We start from the raw sequence: 19,807 nt of genomic DNA, 5'->3' as shown, positions 1-19,807 counted from the left end.
CGGCCCCGGGAGGAGGCTCCGGACCCTCCCCAGAGAGGCCTCTGTCGGGCAGGCATCCCAGAGAGCCCCCTCGCTTTCCTTTTTTAACTCCCCCCCCCCCCCCCCCCCCTTCTGCCTGCCCCCCCTTTGCAAAAATCTCAGGATTCGCTTGAAGACGGTTATCAACTTCTCAACACTTCTGGGGGAGCACAAAAGTGCATGTTAAGACCCAGTTGTCTAAGTTGCGGTTTTAAAATAGTAATTGAAGTGTCTGATAATTTGCTGAAAACAACAACCCACACGCACCCATTGTGACAGGAACGCCTGCAGCAGCCGAGTTCAGTGCGCTCAGCTCGGTCCTCAACACCAGGAGGAAAGGCGGCGGCTGCGTTTGTGCGTCTGTGCGCCAAGGGGCAGTGAGGCAGCTACACTGCCTTCCACCTGGGCCTTTCTGCAGCCCCTGCTCCCAGCTCCTGCACACCTGCTCGGCTTTGCACAAGTAAAGTGGGCCTTGAATGACCATGGACCTGTTTAAAGACTGGCTCCTTTGGGCCCTGCCTGGCCCTCTGCGCTCTGCAAACTGGCCCCAGGGCCCACAGCCAGAGATGCCAGGGCCCGTAGCTTGGCAACACCGTGTCTCTCTCTCTCTCTGTGTGTGTGTGTGTGTGTGTAGACTCCCCAGTCCTGATTTAGAGGGGGGGGGGGAAAGGCAGACTTCTTCCCTTTAGTCTAGCAACCAACAAATCACGCTTCAGACTCAGCTTCCATTTGTTCCTCTTCCTAAATCAATTTAATGACCCAAATAATGACTCGGCGCTCCCTTTGCCTCGCACAGCGGAGGCTGACCTTGCAAGGGGGCGGCTCATCCCACCCAGGTATCGCCCAGTTCCACGGACCCATGCATGCACTTCAACGGATGCCCACATCAGGGATCTCACGGCATCCCCCTAAGGGGTCCCGTCATTAAAATTTCACACCTGAGATTTTTCCCCCATCTCCCATCCATCCCCTCAGCTCTTCTCCAAGGCACCCGAAGGCCAGAGAAGGAACAATGGATGGACACTGACCAAGGAGAGATTCTACCTGGAAATAAGGAGGAACTTTCAGGCGGGGAGAACAATCCACCCCCTTGGAAGCGATGAGAGCCCCAACACTTGAGACCTTCAGGAAGAGATTGGACTGCCTGCCCTCTGTCAGAAATGGTGTAGGGTCTCCCGCTTGGGTAGGAGGGGTTGGACTAGATGACCTATAAAGTCCCTTCCAACTCTGATCATCCGTTATTTGTTAAATACGTAGCTTTGGGGATGATGATCTACAAACTCCTTTAGCTCAGCCTTCCAGGGCTACTAAAAGCTCAGCTCCGTAGGACTCGGCCCAGCCGGGAGACCCGCCGAGCACGAGGCGGATGCCAAAGGCTTTGGGCTTCCAGGGGAATTCCTCCGCTGCGGGCCCTTCCCTTTTCCCAAGATTTGGGAAAGCGCCATTTTCTGGAGGGTGCTAAAATTAGGGAACCGGCAACGTCCACCCAGGGACGCCCCCCCTCCCACTTCTACAGGCAGTTCTCGACTGAAGAGCTAGATGCCTACTGACCATGCAAAGCTGCAGCCGCCTGAGGAGTTCTTAGGATCCGGATCGGATGATCCATCCGCCTTCCCACCACCCCCATCCCGCTACCAGAACCCAATGATGGCTGTTTGCGATCACGTGACCACCATTTACAGCCGATTTCCCTGAAACTGGGACGTACGGAAGCGTTTTTGTCCAAATTGGGCCACGGTGAATCACTCGTTCACACAGGCGTAAAATCGGATCAGGCCGCAGGAGCAGCCTGCTTTACCGTCAGGTCCAATGGTTGCGCAATGCCAGGAAGTGGCAGCTGTGACGCACATGCTCCCTTGCGGCCGGCCCTGTCCCTCCTGTGACCCCGCCAGGTGGGGGGGGCGGTTCCCGTCTGGAGCTGCACCCCCTGGCTGGCACCCTGTCCAGGCTGCCCACCTTCCCGCCACGGCTTCCTTCCTGGCTCCTTCCTCTTTTTCTCCCTCCTCCTCTTCCCCCACCCTCTGTGGAAGAGGGCCAGAGCAGTTGTGTGTGTGTGTGTGTGTGTGTGTGTGTGTGTGTGTGTGTGTGTGAAGCACTGGTGCTATGAATGGGTGTGTGTGTGTGTGTGCTTGTTGTTCCTTCTATTCTGCTGCTGCTGTTCCTGCTTCAGTGGCAGCCCAGGGAAAGAACAGCCAACCTCCGTGGACTAGAAATGAACTTCACAAAGAGCTCCAAGTCTGACAAACGAGGGGAGAAACCAACCCCCCCCCACACACCCTTCCGCATGCCCTGAAAATGCCTTTGGCTCTCCGGCCATTCGACCCGTTTCCCAAGGAAGAAAAACACAAAGAAGAAGAAAGAAGAAAGGAGGAGGAGGAGGAGGAGGAGGAGGAGGAGGAGGAGAAGAAGAAGAAGAAGAAGAAGAAGAAGAAGAAGAAGAAGAAGAAGAAGAAGAAGAAGAAGAAGAAGAAGAAGAAGAAGAAGAAGAAGACCACCTCCGTTTATTTTCAAAGCCCGGCCTGTCCGTTCTCTCCCCCAGGGCTCCCTGCCAAGCCTCTGGCAAAGACCTGGGCGCCTCGCAAAGCAGCAGGCGGCATTTTCACAGGGTATTCCACACACACACACACACACACACACACACACACCCAGAACGGCAAAGTCTGGGGACCCTCAGAAGCTACACAGCTAGTCCTCACTTCAGGGCCACCCTTGAGCCCCAAATGCCTTTTGCTCAGCAAAGTGGTTGTTAAGTTAGCTTTACCCCATTTTACAACCTGTCTGCCCTAGTTGTTAAGTGAATCACTGCAATATTCAGTGAGCCTGGCTTCCCCTTTGACTTTATTTATTTACTTTATCTTATTTATTTATTTTTGCCAATTGCTTACAAGATAATAGGTATTAAGTAAAAACATAGTTATGAATACATGGATACATATAAGAAAAAGAAAAGAAACAATAGGACAGGGACGGTAGGCACGTTAGTGCGTTGATGCACCCCCCCCCCCCAATTACAGACCTCTTAGGAAAGGGGTGAGGTCAATAGTAGACAGTCTAAGGTTAAAATTATTGGGGTTTGGGGAAGAAACCACAGTCAGGTAGAGTATTCCAGACATTGACCGCTCTGTTGCTGAAGTCGTATTTCCTGCAATCAAGTTTGGTGCGATTAACCTTGAGTTTGTATCTATTGTGTTGTTATGGTTGAAGCTGAAGTATTCATTGACAGGTAGGATATTGCAATGTATGATTTTATATACTATACTTAGATCGGACTGAGGCAGCGTAGTTCTAGGTTTTCTAGGTCTAGAATTTCAAGTCTGGTGGCATAAGGTATTCTACAATGAGTAGAGGAGTGGAGAACTCTTCTTGTGAAATATTTCTGGACTTTCTCCACTGTGTTAATATCAGATACGTAATGTGGGTCCCAGACTGATGAGCTGTATTCGAGTCTTGGTCTAGCAAATGTTTTGTATGCTCTAGTTAGTAGTGTAATATTACCAGAGAAAAAGCTACGTAGGATTAGATGAACAAACTCTTAACGCCTTTTTGGCTATGTAGTTACAGACTTTGCTTGACAGAAGGTCGCAAAAGGAGATTGAGTGATCCCTGGGACTCTGTGACCGTCATAAGGACCAGCCAGTTGCCAACAATTTGGATCACGTGACCTTGGGGATGCCACAACAGCCCTAAGTGTGAAAAACAGTCATAAGTCCCTTTTTTCAGTGTCATTGTAACTTTGAACGGTCACTAAATGAACCATTGCAAGTCGTAATGCTGGTTACAAAATCTTTATTGGAATAAGATGCCATTTATAGAAGCCCCTGAATTTGCCCCAAATATTGGAAATGCCTTTCCACCGTTTCACGAGCAGCCACTCCTAACTCGTCTGGATGAAGTGCTGGTTGTTACTGCTGGCTAATACAGGATTTCGCAATCACCCAGGCACGACAGTCTTATTTTGGTAAACCTCCACAACCCGAACAGATGCTTTCAAAGGCTTCCCTTCCATGGACCAATCAAAGCTTCCCCATAGCTGGGATGCAGAAGTATTTTTTTCTGAATCGGCAAAACAAACTTCACAAGCATATTAGCAATGGAGGAGGATCCTCAAAAGCCCCCCAACAGCTGAGCGCTTAAGCAACAAGCAAGAAATCTTCCGCGACTGGCACAAAAGATCCGGTCCCCGTAAAACAGCGCCAGATCCACTGATTCCTCTCAACCCTTGTGGCCAACCCAAGGATCTCAGTGCAACCAACCAGAGATTCAATATAAATGGGAAAGCCAGGATTTTATTGCTCCGAAGGCTCCATGGAACCGTATTTTCTGGACTTCATTGGCAGCCAAAGCTTGAATTTCACTTCTGGTAGGATTTATTTCCTAGTTGGCAATGAACATGATTTGTTTTGTGTGTTTATTTGAAATTATTTCCTCCGGCTTCACCGCCACCACCACCCGAAGCACAAGCGGCTTACAGGATGATGGGAAGAATCTTGTAAACATCCGTTTGAAGGACTCCCAAGCACCGGCAGCCAATGAAGCCCCGTCGTAACACACACACACACACACACACACACACAGTTTGGGCTCCAGTGAGCACCCGCTCGTTTGGTCCTCACTTCAGGGAGCTCTTGGCTCTCCCTCGCTCGGAAGTCTTTAAAGGGGAACCTTGAAATCCCCCCCCCTCCCATTGAGATGACCAGCTCTGATGTCCAAGCCCCCCAAAGCCAAAAACCTTTTCTCCAAACTCACGGACGGGCGAGACTAGAAGGATGTTCTTCCTTGCCTGGAGACACCCCACTAATTCAGGGGGGGTCCGAGATTCTGTTGGTGTGCAACACACCTTTACTAACACCCTTCCCCCTCCCCACCGACTAATCCTTGCTCTGAGGAGACACGGAAGCCGCTTGAGGCACAACGGAGGCCTGGTAGGCTTTGCAAGAGAGCAGCCCGCCCCCTCCCTCCCTGCCTCGGCCGCTGTGGGGAAGGACCTGCGCTGGACGTGGACGGTCCGCAACCTGGAGCCGCTCTCGGGAATCTAGAACCTTCCCTCCCTTCAGATCTTCTTTCGGGCACCCTAATAGTAACGATAAAACTCACACGTCCTAAACCGGGGCAGCTTTGTGCCAAACCGAAAGGCCCAGTTTGTTCACCAGTCTCTACTCAAAATAGATTTAACTTATACTTTGGTTCACAAACCACTTGAACAATATTCCTATGTTCCAAGCCGAAGGACAACACTGCGCCGTTTTTGTTTCAAAGAGAGGAATCCTATATAGGCAAAGAATTGATTAGCGGGACGCTTTGGGAGTACACAAAACACTTCACCAATGGACCACACGGAGAACCTATATGCACACGGATCCCATAGAAATTGTTTACTGCATTGTTTCTCTGAGACAAGGCAAAACACAGTATTGTGGTTAAGATGCTGGCTGAGAACCCAGAAGGTGGTCAGTTCTAGTCCCGCCTTAAGCCATGAAAGCCAACTGGGTGACTTTGGGCCAGTCCTTCTCTCTCAGCCCAACCTACCTCACAGGGTTGTTGTTGTGGAGAAAACAGGAGGAGGAAGGAATATCAGGCATGTTTGCTGCTTTGAGTTATTGATAAAGTAATAAAGGTGGGATAAAAATCAAATAAATACATAAATGTAAGTACCAAGCGTTCTATTTTGACAAGATTTTTAAAACACGCACACTCAGACCACACAAACACACTGCTCTCAATGAATTAGAGTGACAGGTCTGCTGTACAAATTTATCCATAATTTTTGAGTCTAGGTGGTCCTGAGAAAGGTCAGGCAAGGTTGATCCTTGAGTAGGAGGTCAACTCCAAGTTCTAGGTCAGGGGGTGTCCAACCTTGGTAACTTTAAGACTTGTGGACTTCAACTTCAAAGCAAAGCTGGCTGAGGAATTCTGGGAGTTGAAGTCTACAAGTCTTAAAGTTGCCAAGGTTGGACACCCCTGTTCTAGGTTCATCTAGCATTGAGCAAAAGAGCTCCAAGGAAGGCAATGATGGCCAGCTCCTTCGGCCAATGGCAACCCAGCTCTTGCCAAGAGAGCCACACGGGGCCCGTGTCATTACCAGAGACTGGACTCAGTTGGAGCCAGCCTTGCCTTCTCAGGATACAGACACACCTTCCACGTATCCTGGATTCATATGCCTTTTTTAAATACGGGAAAAACTATTTGTTCATTTTTTGTACAGGTACCAATAATACAATCTCTAAATAATACAATCCCCCAGATTTTTGTTTTTGTTTCTTTGTTTTTGGCTATAATACTTAAGACACACAAGATTTTTTTTTACAGAAAAGCCAAGTTAAAGTCCTATCAACTGGGTTGCCTGTCACATCAGAGGTTTAATCCAGGGAAAACAATGGAATTTGCTGAGATTCAGGTCTCAAGACTTCCACGTCAACCCGAGTAGCAGCATTTTAAAAAATGGCGGAACATTTTTCTTTTGTTTATATTTAGCAGTAAAGGGCCCAAGAAGCCAATAAGCACTACTATTGTCTAGACCAGGGGTCTCCAACCCTGGCAACTTTAGGTAATGGTAAAGGTTCCCCTCGCACCTACGTGCTAGTTGTTTCTGGCTCCAGCGGGCCGGTGCTCATCTCCGTTTCAAAGCTGAAGAGCCAGCACTGTCCGAAGACGTCTCTGTGGTCAGGACTAAACGCCTTCGAAGGCGCACGGAGGAACGCCGTTCCCTTCCCACCAAAGGGCTCCCTATTTTTCTACTTGCATTTTTTACATGCTTTCAAACTGCCAGATTGGCAGAAGCGGCTGGGACAAGGAACGGGAGCTCACTCCTTTACGCGGAGCGAGGGATTCAAACCGCCGAACTGCCGACCTTTGTGATCGACAAGCTCAGCCCCTGAGCCACCATGTCCCATTTTGGCAACTTTAAACCTGGGGAATTCTGGGAGTTGAAGTCCTCCAGCTTTAAAGTTGCCAGGGTGGGAGACGGCTGGTCTAGACCAATGATGGGCCCTTCACCCACCGGGACAGGAGGGCAGGTGTGAGATCATTCCCCTTCACAAACCACGGGGCGGTGGTTCAGTTCCTCGGTGGATTCCGTCACTCACCTGGGGATTTCATGTAATATTGCTCGATGTCCGACATGTCCGTGTTCAGGGCACACTCCAGGTAGCGGAGGATAACTTTCCTGCTGAAGTAGTACCTCATCCCCATCAGGAAGATGGGCAGGCAGCAGGTCACCAGCAAGGACTTGGTCACCACAAAGCAAATGACTGTGGAGACAAGGAAGAGAAAGGAAGGAGGCCTGTCAGAAGACAACACTTAGGCAAGAAAAACCCAAAGGACGCATACAGACTGGGTGAAACCAGGCTCAATAGCACAAACTGGGAGAGGGATCTTGGAGTCTTAGTGGACAACCAGCTAAATAGGAGCCAGCCGGGTGCAGCCGCCGCCACCGCCAAAAAAGTTAATGCAATCCAAATTGTATTAACAGAGGGATACAATCGAGATCAAGGGAGTTACTAATACCACTCTATAAAGCCTTAGTAAGACCACACCTAGAGTACTGCATCCAGTTTTGGTCACCACACTATAAAAAAGATGTGGAGGCTCTGGAAAGAGTACAGACAAGAGCAACCAGGATGATGAGGGGACTGGAGGCTAAAACATACGATGAACGGTTGCAGGAACTGGGCCTGGCTAGTCTAGGGAAGAGAAGGACCAGGGGAGACAGGAGAGCATCTTCCAATATTTGAAGGGCTGCCCCAGAGAGGAGGAGGGGATCATCCTGTTTTCTAAAGCACTTTTGAAGGCCAGACAAGGAATAACTGGAAACTGATCCAGGAGAGATTCAACCTGGAAATAAAGAGACACTTTCTGACAGGGAGAAGCGGTTCAACCCATGGAACAGAAGTTGCCTTCAGAAGTTGTGGGAGCGTCACACTGGAGACTTTCAAGAAGAGACTGGACTGCCCTCTGTCAGAAATGGTGTAGGGTCTCTTGCTTGGGCATGGGGGGTTGGACTAGATGACCTACAAGGTCCCTTCCCATTCTGACGATCTGTTACATCTGTTAAGAGAGAAGGCAGGACTGATTCTGGCAGACAGACCCCAAAGTCCCAGGCACGACATGGTTCCTGCTGGCTGTGTGAAGGTGGCCTGTATTCCTTTCCTCGGCCCATAAAAGGATTCCTCTAATAAACAGCTCCAGGCAGTCCTTGACCTACAACAGTTCATTTAGCGACTGTTCGAGGACCCCGCCTGTCCAGTATTTCTCCAGACTGCTTCCCCGTCTCCCTCCATTCTATAAAAATTCTCCCAACTTTCATTCTGAAGGGTTTTCCACCCCAAGAGTTAATGCCTTTCCTCGAATCCGAAGGCACAATTTTTCTATGTTAGATTCAAGATTTGTTGGTAGCCCAGAATACGCTTAACTAATGTGCATTAAAGGACAACTCCTACTTCTTGTAACTAAGAAATTGCTTCATAAATTACAGGAGCTTCCCCCCCCACACACACACAGCCACATCATATTTCTCAGCTGGTTCATATTCAGTGTGTGACTGAATGTGATGTAGATGCAACACAAAATCTAGCCAACGCCCAGGATCCTTTCTTTTGTGCGTGTGATTGGTGCTCAGTCAAGACTCTTTGTCTAAGTGCAAAAGTTGCTTTGAATTTCCCTCGGTGAGACTGAGCCAACCGTCCGTTGCATTCCGCTACACGTGGTCCTCATTTAGCAACTACCTTACTTAGTGACAGTCTGTAGGGATAATGAGGACAAAAAGTCATTCTGCAACCAAACCTCCCACTTACAACCCTGGGAGGTCTGTAAAGCAAGAAAAGGGGAAGCGGTTTCCTCTAGCAACCACTTTGCTTAACCACCGAGTGGCTAGTTCCTGGGACGGCTGCTAAGCAAGGACTAGTGCGCCGGGTTTTGAGTTATACTTCTGAAAATTTGGTCACCTTTCCTAAAGAATAATAGTTTTACCTGCAAATCTAGGAGAGGTTGCTAATTCCCAAGAATGAATCTGAATATTATGACTGCACTTATGCCATGTATTTTTTTTTAAAAAAAAGAAAAATTGATTTTGCACACATGGGGAACCTGTGGAGATACGTATTTTCTAACAACAACACCCCCCTACAAATCACAAAACTCCAAAGAAACAACAAAGCACCTCAAAGTCAAGACTACATCGTAGCCATTTAAAAAACCTGTAATCACAGCCAATTATACGTCCTCGGTTATAATTAACTTTAGCCTTTGTTTCACTAAGAAAAAGCCCCTTTTCCTCAAAACCAATTCGAAGGCTGTTCCTGGGATATAAGAAGAGTGAAAAATTGGAACCACTCAAGACAGCAACACGGGGTGGGGGGGGGAAAGATACTGCAATAAAGTCCAACATGAAGGTAGCTGAGGTAATTTCTTCAGAACGGAATATGTAGAACTGAGCAATGAAGCAAAAGTCCATTGAGATGAGTAATTAACGGCTGTGAAAAGAACAGGGGAAAAAACGTGTAAATCTTTGGGAAGATCAAAAAAATGGGATACCTGGGAATGTCCTTTTTCATTTGGGGGAACCTTTCCGGAAGGGTCCTCCCCCAGACCTCCATCAATGGGCAGGACTGCCCTTTGTCAGAAATGGTGTAGGGCCTCCCGCTTGGGCGGGGGCTGGACTAGAGGACCTACAAGGTCCCTTCCAACTCTGATGATCTGTTATCTGTTATTTGGGAGAGGAGGAGATGATCCTTCAGGTATGGTGTCCTGTTGGGATCATATGAGAGGGACAAGCAGTCGGACCACTTAATGTCACTCCCAGGGTGTTCGATGCTTCCACAAACGGGACCCAGTCCCGTCCCTGGCCGGCTCCACTGGTGGCAGGTGCAGTTCCTGAGGGGGACCTCGGGGCACCCCTCGGTGTCCAGGGAAGGTTCCACTTGAGTTTCTCTGACAGGGGACCCTGCCGCCTCTGCCTGAAGGGCCCTCAAGATGGGCGACTGACACGGAACAGCCTGGCCTGCGAGACGGTCGGGAAGTCCCTCCTGCGCTTTCGCCCCTTTAGCTCCTCCGTTATGGTGTCAATCCCTGAATGGGGTTCCTGTCCCCGGGGACCAATGTCCTCCCAAGTGACAATCCTGTGAAGAGGGTTACCACACCTGCCCAAGGTCCTCTCCTCTGTAGATGAATTCTACCAGATCTTCTGACCATTCCTCAGAAAGCGGAGCTTCCATTGAATAGAACTGGAAGGGACCTTGGAGGTCTTCTAGTCCAGCCCCCCAAGCAGGAGACCCCATACCGTTTCAGACAAATGACTGTCCGGTCTCTTCTTAAGAACCTCCTGTGAAGAAGCACCCAGAACCTCTGGTGTCCAGCTGTTCCACTGGTTAATTGTCCCCACAGTTAGGATGCTTCTCCTTAATTCCAGGTTGCTTCTCTCCTGGACTGGTTGCCATCCTTTGCCCTTCGGGGCTTTGGGAAATAAGTTGACCCCCTCCTGTCTGTGACAGCCCCTAAACGCTGGGATGCTTCCAGACTCTGCAGCATCCGGATAACCTTCCGCTACCTTCATCCACGCTTGTCCTTGACCTGTTTGAATGGACTCCAGTTGGAGTCTGACCAGAGAAGGCTGGATAAGGTCTCCCTGTGATCAAGGCAGCGTGCTCCTGTGTCCATAGCCATAAACCCAGGGTAGGAATCTGACGTTTTATCTTCACATCTCCTATGGCCCACAAGCCATCCAGACCTCTTTGAAACGCCTCCCACACCCGACACTCGAGCCTGGCTTCCCCCTGGTCAGAATGTCCCATTTCTTTTTTCTTTGATCTCAGATAACAGATAATCAGAGTTGGAAGGGACTTTATAGGTCACCCCCTGCCCAAGTGGGAGACCCTACACCGTTTCTGACAGATGGGAGTCCAATCTCTTTTTGAGAGTCTCAAGTGGTGAAGCTCCCACAACTTCCGAGGGCAACTTCTGTTCCATCGGTTGATTGTCCTCACTGTCAAAAAGTTCCTCCTTAGTTCCAGGTTGAATCTCTCCTTGGTCAGTTTCCATCCATTATTCCTTGTCTGGCCTTCAGGTGCTTTCAAAAATAGCTTGACCCCCTTCCTCCTCCTCTCTGGGGCAGCCCCTCAAATACTGGAAGATGCTCTCCTGTCTCCCCTGGTCCTTCTCTTCCCTAGACTAGCCAGGCCCAGTTCCTGCAGCCGTTCATCCTATTTTTAGCCTCCAGTCCCCTCATCCTCTTTGTTGCTTTTCTCTGTTCTTTTTCTAGAGTCTCAACCTCTTTTTTATAATGTGGTGACCAAAACTGGATGCAGGATTCTAGTCCTGCATCCAATACTCATCCTATCTATTTCAGCCTCTTGTTCCATCCTGTCCAGATCTTCTTCAATCTTCTTCCTGTAGAGTCTTAGCTCCTCTTTCAACACCGTGTTATCTGCAAACTTTTCGGAAGCCACCCCCTCAATTTCCTCATGCAAGTCTTTAATGAAAATGTTGGACCAAGCAGGCGAAGAAGGACAGAATCCGGTGGCGCTCCGTGTCATATTTCCCCCCCACACACAACGATTCCTGGCAATGGATCCATTCTGGCTCCTGTTCTTCCCAGCACACTTCTCCAAGCACCCACAAGCCTGCTGCTTGATGACCTGTTCAAAGTTCTTGCCCGAGAAGATCCACAGGAAGGAGGGGCCAGGTCCCTTCTACCTCCTCCTCTTGAAGATGGGAAGGGCGTTTGCTCTCTGCCTTCCTTCGAGGGCCTCCCCAGCCTTCCAGAAGTTTCTGGAGATTGCTGAAGGTATTCCACGAATCGCCTCTGTTTCTTCAGCGGTTGAGGATATAACCCACCTGGGCCAGGAGACCTGAATTCATTTAAACCAGCTACATCCTTCTTGCCTCCTCCTTGCCTGTCCAAAGCCTGTCGTTCCTTCCTTTCCCCCCTGGCTTTATCAGCCGCCGTTCCATTTTTCTTTTGACAGAAGATCCGAGTTAGAATTTTTCACCATTACCCTTTAATCTTCACTATTCTCTCTTTGGCTTTTTGTTATTTTTGCATCTCTGGCAAATCTCAAATCTCATTCTGAGCTTTACCCTTTCTCCCTCCCTCCCTGCATTCCTTCCTTCCTTCCTCCCTCCCTGCATTCCTTCCTTCCTTCCTTCCTTCCTCCTCTCTTCCTCCCATTCATCCATCCACCAGTGTCCCTATATAGCACTGCCCATCCCAATCTTTCTGGATCCTCCTTCCACATTTCCCTGGCCACATCAATACATTATCAAAATTAATTATGAAAAATTAGTTCAGTACGTCCAGAAATACTTCAGTCATGAATTATTCCAGGTCTGCAGAAACATTTAGGCCAAATAGAATTTAAAAAAAAAATTGATCGGCAGTCAGACTCTCCTGGCAATGGCTCATTGTCCCTCGTTCCAGCTGAGTTTTAGTTACTACCTGGAGGTCCCCAGCATCTCCACCTACCAACCATGGTCTAAGGGCCGGTCTTGACAAGGCGGGCTACCCCTTAATCCCAAAGCTGGCCCAGCCTGCTCAGGCGGGCACTGTAGCTCCCCAGGCGGCCTCAGTAGGTTCCCATCGGGACTCCCGAGGCTGGCTGGACACGGCTGGGAGTGGCCGCTTCCTTAACTCACCTGGGTCTACAGAGCAACACACTGCAAAATGGAAGAGATGCAAAATGGGCACCTGGCGAGAAGGCCTTTACTGGCACGGAAAGCGAGACGATCAGAGCAAGAAAGCAGATTTTCTTCGAGAAAAAGACCCAAATAGGAAAAAAAAAAAGGAGAACCGGATGCAACCCGGCCAGCAGAAGGAATCCACAAGCCCAATTCAGCTCGGACTTTAAAATAGCAGAAGCAGAACCGCTGAATAAAGGGATCCGTTCCAGAGCGACGAGGGAGATGAGGACCAGGTTCACAGCTCCACATCAGCTGAGAAACAGCCGATCTGGACTCCAGGCTGCTTTGATGGGGGACGTTCCCCCCTAAAGCTCTGAGGCCTCCATCTTGTCCCAGCCCAACCCACCTCCAGCCACGGGGAGGGCAGCCTTGGGAGGCCCAGGCCTGAGGACAGCAGGGGAGTCCTTTCGTTCCTGGCCAAAGCACTGAAACTTCAGTAAAGCTGTGTGTCCTTTCATGCCTGAGTTGCGGCATTGCGGGCAAAGTGCGCAAGGGGCAGCGAAACGCAGCCAACAGCCCTTGCCCCCAGCTGTGGTAATATATTTTATTCTGTGGGTCCTTGTATAGCTTTGCATAGATCTAGGGACTAAAAGATGCCTCTGGTGGGGGGGGCATTTCCGCCTGCTATGGGTGTTTTTGTCCTGTTAGGACCTGCGAAGCTTAGAGGACCAGATATGTCAGTGAAAGGTCATAGTATATAGCTGAGCCATTCCCATGGGAATAGCTGAGCCATTCCCATGGGAATTTCCGCAGATGTATATTCTCATCCTGTTTATTCTCATCCTATATATCCTGTGGAAATAACATCCTGTTGAGGTCACTTGTTCTCTGTATATGCATTTTGTTCTCAATAAAAGCTGGTACCTGGGTCTACTCAGGGCTGGCATCTGCTCAGGCGTTTTCCTGCGTCTCATTTCAAATGCCAGTCCACCACAAGTGGTGACCCGACGTGATAGTTTGGAAGGCTATACGTTTTGGCGTGATAGCTTGAAAGCTATACGTTTCCGCATCCCATACTCATCGTCGCGGACGTCGACTGGGCCCTCATCTTCTTCGCTGGACGGAGATAGATTCTTTTCGTAGTATGGGAGGAGATTTCTCAAGGCTCAGACAGGGCACATTAGGGAAATGAGAGAAATCACGGGAATAGGTTTAAGTTTGGAGTTCATAGTAGAGGACATGAAGTAGGAAAGAAAGAAATTGAGGACTTATTACAGTATGTTTGGAAACATATTCCATGTTATCCAGAGGAGGTAGTATTAAAGTAGAGTGCTGGAGAAAGATAGGGAAATTTTTGCACGAGGAGCCTCGTGCCCTTCTTCAATTTTGTTAACCTGGAGGGTGGTTATGGATGCATTAGCTACTCATGAACAACCGCTCCTAGCACCCCTGAAGAAGGTTTGCCGCCTTACCATGCGGTACGTATATTGCCACCGACAGCACCTCCAGATAAATCCAGAGGACTGTCAGGCACTGAAAATACTTTGTCAGAAGAGAAGAGTTTGCCTTTAAGAGTTCAAGCAGATGCAGTTACTGCAGCTATTCAGGAAGCAACAAATAGAGGGGAATTATCAGGAGATGATTTGGTAGAATTTGGAGTGGAAATTCAACTTAATCCAGTAGAAATTGGTGTAGATGCTGCTTTAAATCAACAGAGATGGAATGCCTGAGGAGGGGTTCGTTCTTCTCCCAGTTAATTTCCAAGCCGTGGGGGCTCTCCCTGACAGCGAAGGTGGTGAGAAGACCTTTACTAACATCAAACAAGGGAACAATGAACCCTATGAAAATTTCATTAGTAGATTGAAAGTGGCTATTGAAAGGCAAATTGACAACCAATTTGCCCGGAATGAATTGCTTTTGAAGTTAGCAGTAGATCAGGCTAACGCAGATTGCAAAAAGGTGGGGAGTCAGACTTTTAACATGGAAACTTTAGCTCTGGCTCTCCAGGCAGGAAATGCTAAAAAAGAAACTTTTTTTAATTGTGGGAAGCCTGGACATTTTAAAGCGCAATGTTGGGCTCCTGGAGGGGATCAAAGTCAGCAAAAAAAGAGATCAATGGGACAGAGTGTGACCTAAATCAGTATATCAGATGCTCCTAAAGTTTTTACTGATGGAGAAAATTTTTTTGTGTTTGGTGCTTGTGTTTGGAAAGATAAATCTGGAATTTGGCATACAAAAGTGACATCAGAGCAGAAGTCTGCCCAGCAGGCAGAACTTGCTGCTGTAGTTTTGGCTTTTCAAAATTTTCAAAATCAGGATTTTAATCTAATAGTGGATTCTTTGTACGTATATAACTTGTTACCCTTTGTAGCAGGTTCTTATTTGTCTCCTGGAATATCACCTAATATTCTACGTTTGCTTTTGTTGTTGCAAGGATGTTTGGAGCAGCGTGTGAATGTGTGTTTTGTTGTCCATATTCGTAGCCATAGTAATTTACCTGGAATTTTATCACAAGGCAATGCCAAAGCTGACAGTGCTGTAACTTCAGTTCTCACTGTCCAGCCATGGGACAGCCATAGTTATTTTCATCAAAATGCTAAAGCATTGGCACATCAATTCAAGCTTACTGCTGCAGAAGCTGCTGCCATAATTCAACAATGTCCAACTTGTTCAAAACAGGGCACGGCTATTCCTATGGGAGTCAACCCCAGGGGTTGAAACCTTCAATGATTTGGCAAATGGATGTTACTCAGTATCCATCATTTGCACCTTGGAAGTATATACATGTGACTGTGGATACTTATTCAGAATTCTAATGGCTACTCCTCAAAGAGGTGAAGCGGTTAAACATGTCATCAATCATTGCATTAAGACATTTTCAGTTGCTGGTACGCCTCAAACTTTAAAAACAGACAATGGTGCAGCTTATCGGAGCACAGTCTTTGATCAGTTTTGCAAACAGTGGTCTGTGGAACATAAATTTGGAATTCCATACAATTCCACAGGACAGGCTATTGTAGAGCGTTATAATGGCACGCTCAAGAACATGTTAGCTAAATTAAATAAAAAGGAGGGAAGCTCCTGGGGCTTCCGGCAATTCAAGATCAATTAAATCTAGCCTTGTATACTTTAAATTTTTAAATTTGTCTGGTAACCCCCTGCGGCGCGCCAGCAGGCATTTTTCTTCTCCTTCTACAGATGCAGTGAGGCCTCGAGTGTTGGTGCGATTCCTTCCGGATCCGGCATGGGTTCCGCTGAGCTGATTACGTGGGAATGTGGTTATGCAGCAGTAGAACATCTTGGTCAAATTCGTTGGGTTCCTGGTCGATGTATTCGGCCTGATCATTCGCAAGCGCCTTCACAGGTGCCAGTGAAGGAGGTTTCAGAGGAGCAGGATGGCATTTCTGTGGTTCCTGATTCCGTACCTGTGGTTCCTGATTCTCTTGATGCCGGCAATCCAGGCGCGGCGCTGTGAAGGCTGGGAAAAGATGACTGCTTATCTGAGATTGCCAACTTGTATGCAGCAGGTTCCTTTGGGGAATCAGACTAAATTAATCTGCAAACAGCGGCATCCTTTGATTTTTCCAGCATATTGGTCCTGGCATAAGGGTCAAGACATTCTTTACTCGGGACCTGATAAGGATATTATATCTTCAACCTGTGCTACAACTCTGATCCTGTTTAATGTTTCTGTTTCAGACTATGGACAATATTGGTGTCAATTGGAGTTGCCTAAGTTACTTTACACAACTTCTTTTTCCATTCGTCTTATGCCTCCACGGACTCTAATACGGAGGCGGAGAACTGCTATTATCTCAAAAACTAGAGACCTTGGTGATAATTTATGGAAAGAAAATTCCTACATCAAGGACATTCGGATGGCAGCTAAGGGTTTAAATGTAACTAATTGTTGGCTTTGTATGCATGTGCCTGGGTCTGGGAAAGGTGGAGTTTTGTTACATGGTATTCCTTTGAATGAGCAAAACAGTGCTAATTTTGATTATAATGATTTTAAACATTGGCTTTACTGGGGTCCAGACCCGAAAAGTGGAATCAAACATTATTCACAACAAAGGTAACTTTCACTACCAAAGCATCGGTTTGTTATTACCGCCCCCTGTAGGGACTCAATCTATTTTGCTGGGAAATACCACACCCTGTAAGAAGGTGATTCCTTTGGAAGGAGGATGTATGAAATGTGTAAAAAGCATTACTAGTAAGAGCAACTGCATAAATCGGACATCTTCTACGTTATCCAAGGCTTTGAAAGTTTCCCGTGACTGTTGTGTAAATCGGACAACCACTAAGAGGCCTGACATTGGTCACGGGCATATGTTCTCTGTACTTGGATGTGGCTAATGTGGGGTTGGGAAAGTCAGGCCTCCAATAATATCTATCATAAGCATTTAAAATACTTTCCTCTTCCGGATGGGTTATGGCTGCTATGTGGGGATACTGCTTATCAACAATGGCCAAAGGATTGGTCTGGGGTGTGTACGATTGGGCATGTCATCCCAGTAATATATAAGTTAGACCAACTGCCCAAGGCCCGGATTCGTAACAGGAGGGAGGTGGACTCGGGTCTCACCACGGGAGGGTGGTGGTTAACTCAACTTTCCAGGGCGGCATTACCACCTTTGGGAGTGGCTATGAATTATCGGGATCTGCATATTTTAAATAATTTCACTGTTGCTATGTTTAATAATACTGTTAAGAGCATTAAGATGTTAAATGAAGAAGTGTCTGAAATTCGCCAAATTACTTTACAAAATCGTTATGCTTTAGACATAATATTAGCTGCTAAAGGAGGAGTTTGTGCTTTAATTCATTCACATTGTTGTATTTTCATACATAATTATGAGCCTAACATTACAAAAACTGTTCATGATATGGAAGACCGCATAGCTGAACACGAAGCAGGAAAAGATGGCTTTGATAAGTCACCTTGGGCTTTGCTATGGGATTGGCTTCCTGACAGCTCATGGTTACGTTCATTGCTTCAATTAGTTGTGACAATTGTTATTATACTTATTATGTTATGTTGCTGTATTCAATGTATTCCTAATCTATTTCAAATATGTACCTCAGTTTTTCAACGTATGGGACCAAGTCGCGAACGTCGCGAAGGAACTGTGTATTATGCCACTAAAACACCCCCTATCTTTGAATAAATAAAAAAGGAGGGAATGTGGTAATATATTTTATTCTGTGGGTCCTTGTATAGCTTTGCATAGATCTAGGGACTAAAAGATGCCTCTGGTGGGGGGCATTTCCGCCTGCTATGGGTGTTTTTGTCCTGTTAGGACCTGCGAAGCTTAGAGGACCAGATATGTCAGTGAAAGGTCATAGTATATAGCTGAGCCATTCCCATGGGAATAGCTGAGCCATTCCCATGGGAATTTCCGCAGATGTATATTCTCATCCTGTTTATTCTCATCCTATATATCCTGTGGAAATAACATCCTGTTGAGGTCACTTGTTCTCTGTATATGCATTTTGTTCTCAATAAAAGCTGGTACCTGGGTCTACTCAGGGCTGGCATCTGCTCAGACGTTTTCCCTGCGTCTCATTTCAAATGCCAGTCCACCACACCAGCCCCCCCCCCCTCCACGCCCCCCCCCAAGTCTGTGCTGGGAGGTCCCCAAAAGGGGGAAGCAGATCGTGGGACCAGGGCCAGCTCACCCTTCAGCCCTCGGAGCATTTCGACCAAGCAAGCGATGGGAGGCCTGAGGGACGGGCGTGGTCCAAAGGCCGGCAGCACCGAGAGCTCCGAAGGGCCAGACTGGACTCGTTCTCTTCCTCTCCGACTCGGCTCAACTCAACGCCACCCGTTAAAGGGAAACGCGGCCAGATTCCGGGCTGATGAAAAGGCAAATTTCCTTACCCCAAATACTGTTAAATGCCACCAGAGGCCACACACTAGATGCCAAGTGCAGGCAACCCTCGACTTATCACCACAACTGAGTCCAAAATTTATGTTACTGAGTGAGACAACTGTTAAGTGAACGACTGCAGTGGCTATGTTAGTCACACGGTCGTTAAATGAGTCGGGCTTCCCCCAGGACTTGGCTCGTCGGACGGTCGCAAAAGAGGATCACCTGACCCCGGGAACTCTGCCATCATCGTAAATACGAGTCAGTCGCCAAGCACCTGAATTTTGATCACCTGACCGAGGGGGAGGCTGCAACGGCCGTAAGGGTGAAAACTGGTCCTAGGTCACCTTTTTCAGAGCCGTTGCAACTTTTGTAAGTCAAGGACTACCTGTAACTGGTTAAATTTCTGGAGCTTTCAGATGTCAGGGCCTGAATCACAACCAGGATCCCGTGAAAGAGGCAGTCAGGCATAGTGGCGGTTACGAAATCCAGACTGAAACTGTGTCACCGATTGAGACCGACTGGATCATTTCAGATAAATCGCAAGATCTCAGCCTCAACTACTTCACAGAACTGGTATGTGAATTTTTAAAAAATAGATTTTAGCATCTTGAGCTCCTACAGGACAATCTAAACCAATAAATGAACTTTGCCCCCTAAATGTATCTGACTGGACATTGGTAACACAAAACGTTGGATAATATGGGCTTTTTGGCTTCATTCATTCTCCTCCTTTCTTATTCCCCTTACAGTAAACTAAGTAACCAAGGCATTTAAAAAAAAAAATTAAACTCTGCCTAAAAGCAAAATATTCCTTAAATCAAAATAATCTTAAAGAAGAGTTTTTCAACCTCAGTAACTTTAATGGACTTCAACTCCCAGAATTCCTCAGCCAGCTGCGTTAAATTGTTTGATTTACAGTCAAAAAACCCGAAGTCATGAAAGTATTTGAAACTGGTACGTCATTACGCTACAGTAGCAAAACTAAAACTTCCCTCTCTAAATCGATTGGCCTCATTGTCTTCTGTTTCACTCAAAAATCCTATTTTTCCTGGTAATGCAGAAAACCGTTTTTCCCCTGTAATCTTCATTCTACGTATTCTTCAGCTTTTTTTTTCACTGCATCACGCTTGTCTGCATTTCTCACTGCTTCTGCATATGTCTGTACAATAGCCCTTTCAAAAATGCCAGTGCTCATTTGGAGTTCCTTTTCTAAAAAGCCTCAATCATTCCTTGACTATCAAAACAGGCATATATACACGCAGACCGTGGAGAAAGTTGGCCCCAGTGATATTCGGTATTAGGAA

The 19,807-nt window shown here is 47.4% G+C and overlaps 1 protein-coding gene across 1 annotated transcript in view; it reads right to left on the bottom strand.

The window, feature by feature from the left end:
• ASPNAT (aspartate N-acetyltransferase) overlaps positions 1-19,807 on the bottom strand; it is a 40,531-nt gene that overhangs the window by 17,574 nt on the left and 3,150 nt on the right. The window contains 1 exon segment of the mRNA XM_087938106.1: positions 7,101-7,265. Within this exon segment, the coding sequence (XP_087794232.1) occupies positions 7,101-7,265 (165 nt within the window).

Source organism: Pseudonaja textilis, chromosome 8, assembly GCF_049901715.1.
Source record: "Pseudonaja textilis isolate UNSWEBS1 chromosome 8, rPseTex1.2, whole genome shotgun sequence".
Taxonomy (NCBI): domain Eukaryota; kingdom Metazoa; phylum Chordata; class Lepidosauria; order Squamata; family Elapidae; genus Pseudonaja; species Pseudonaja textilis.
Note: the sequence above shows the minus strand (reverse complement) of the source record. Positions and strands in the feature narration are given on the sequence as shown.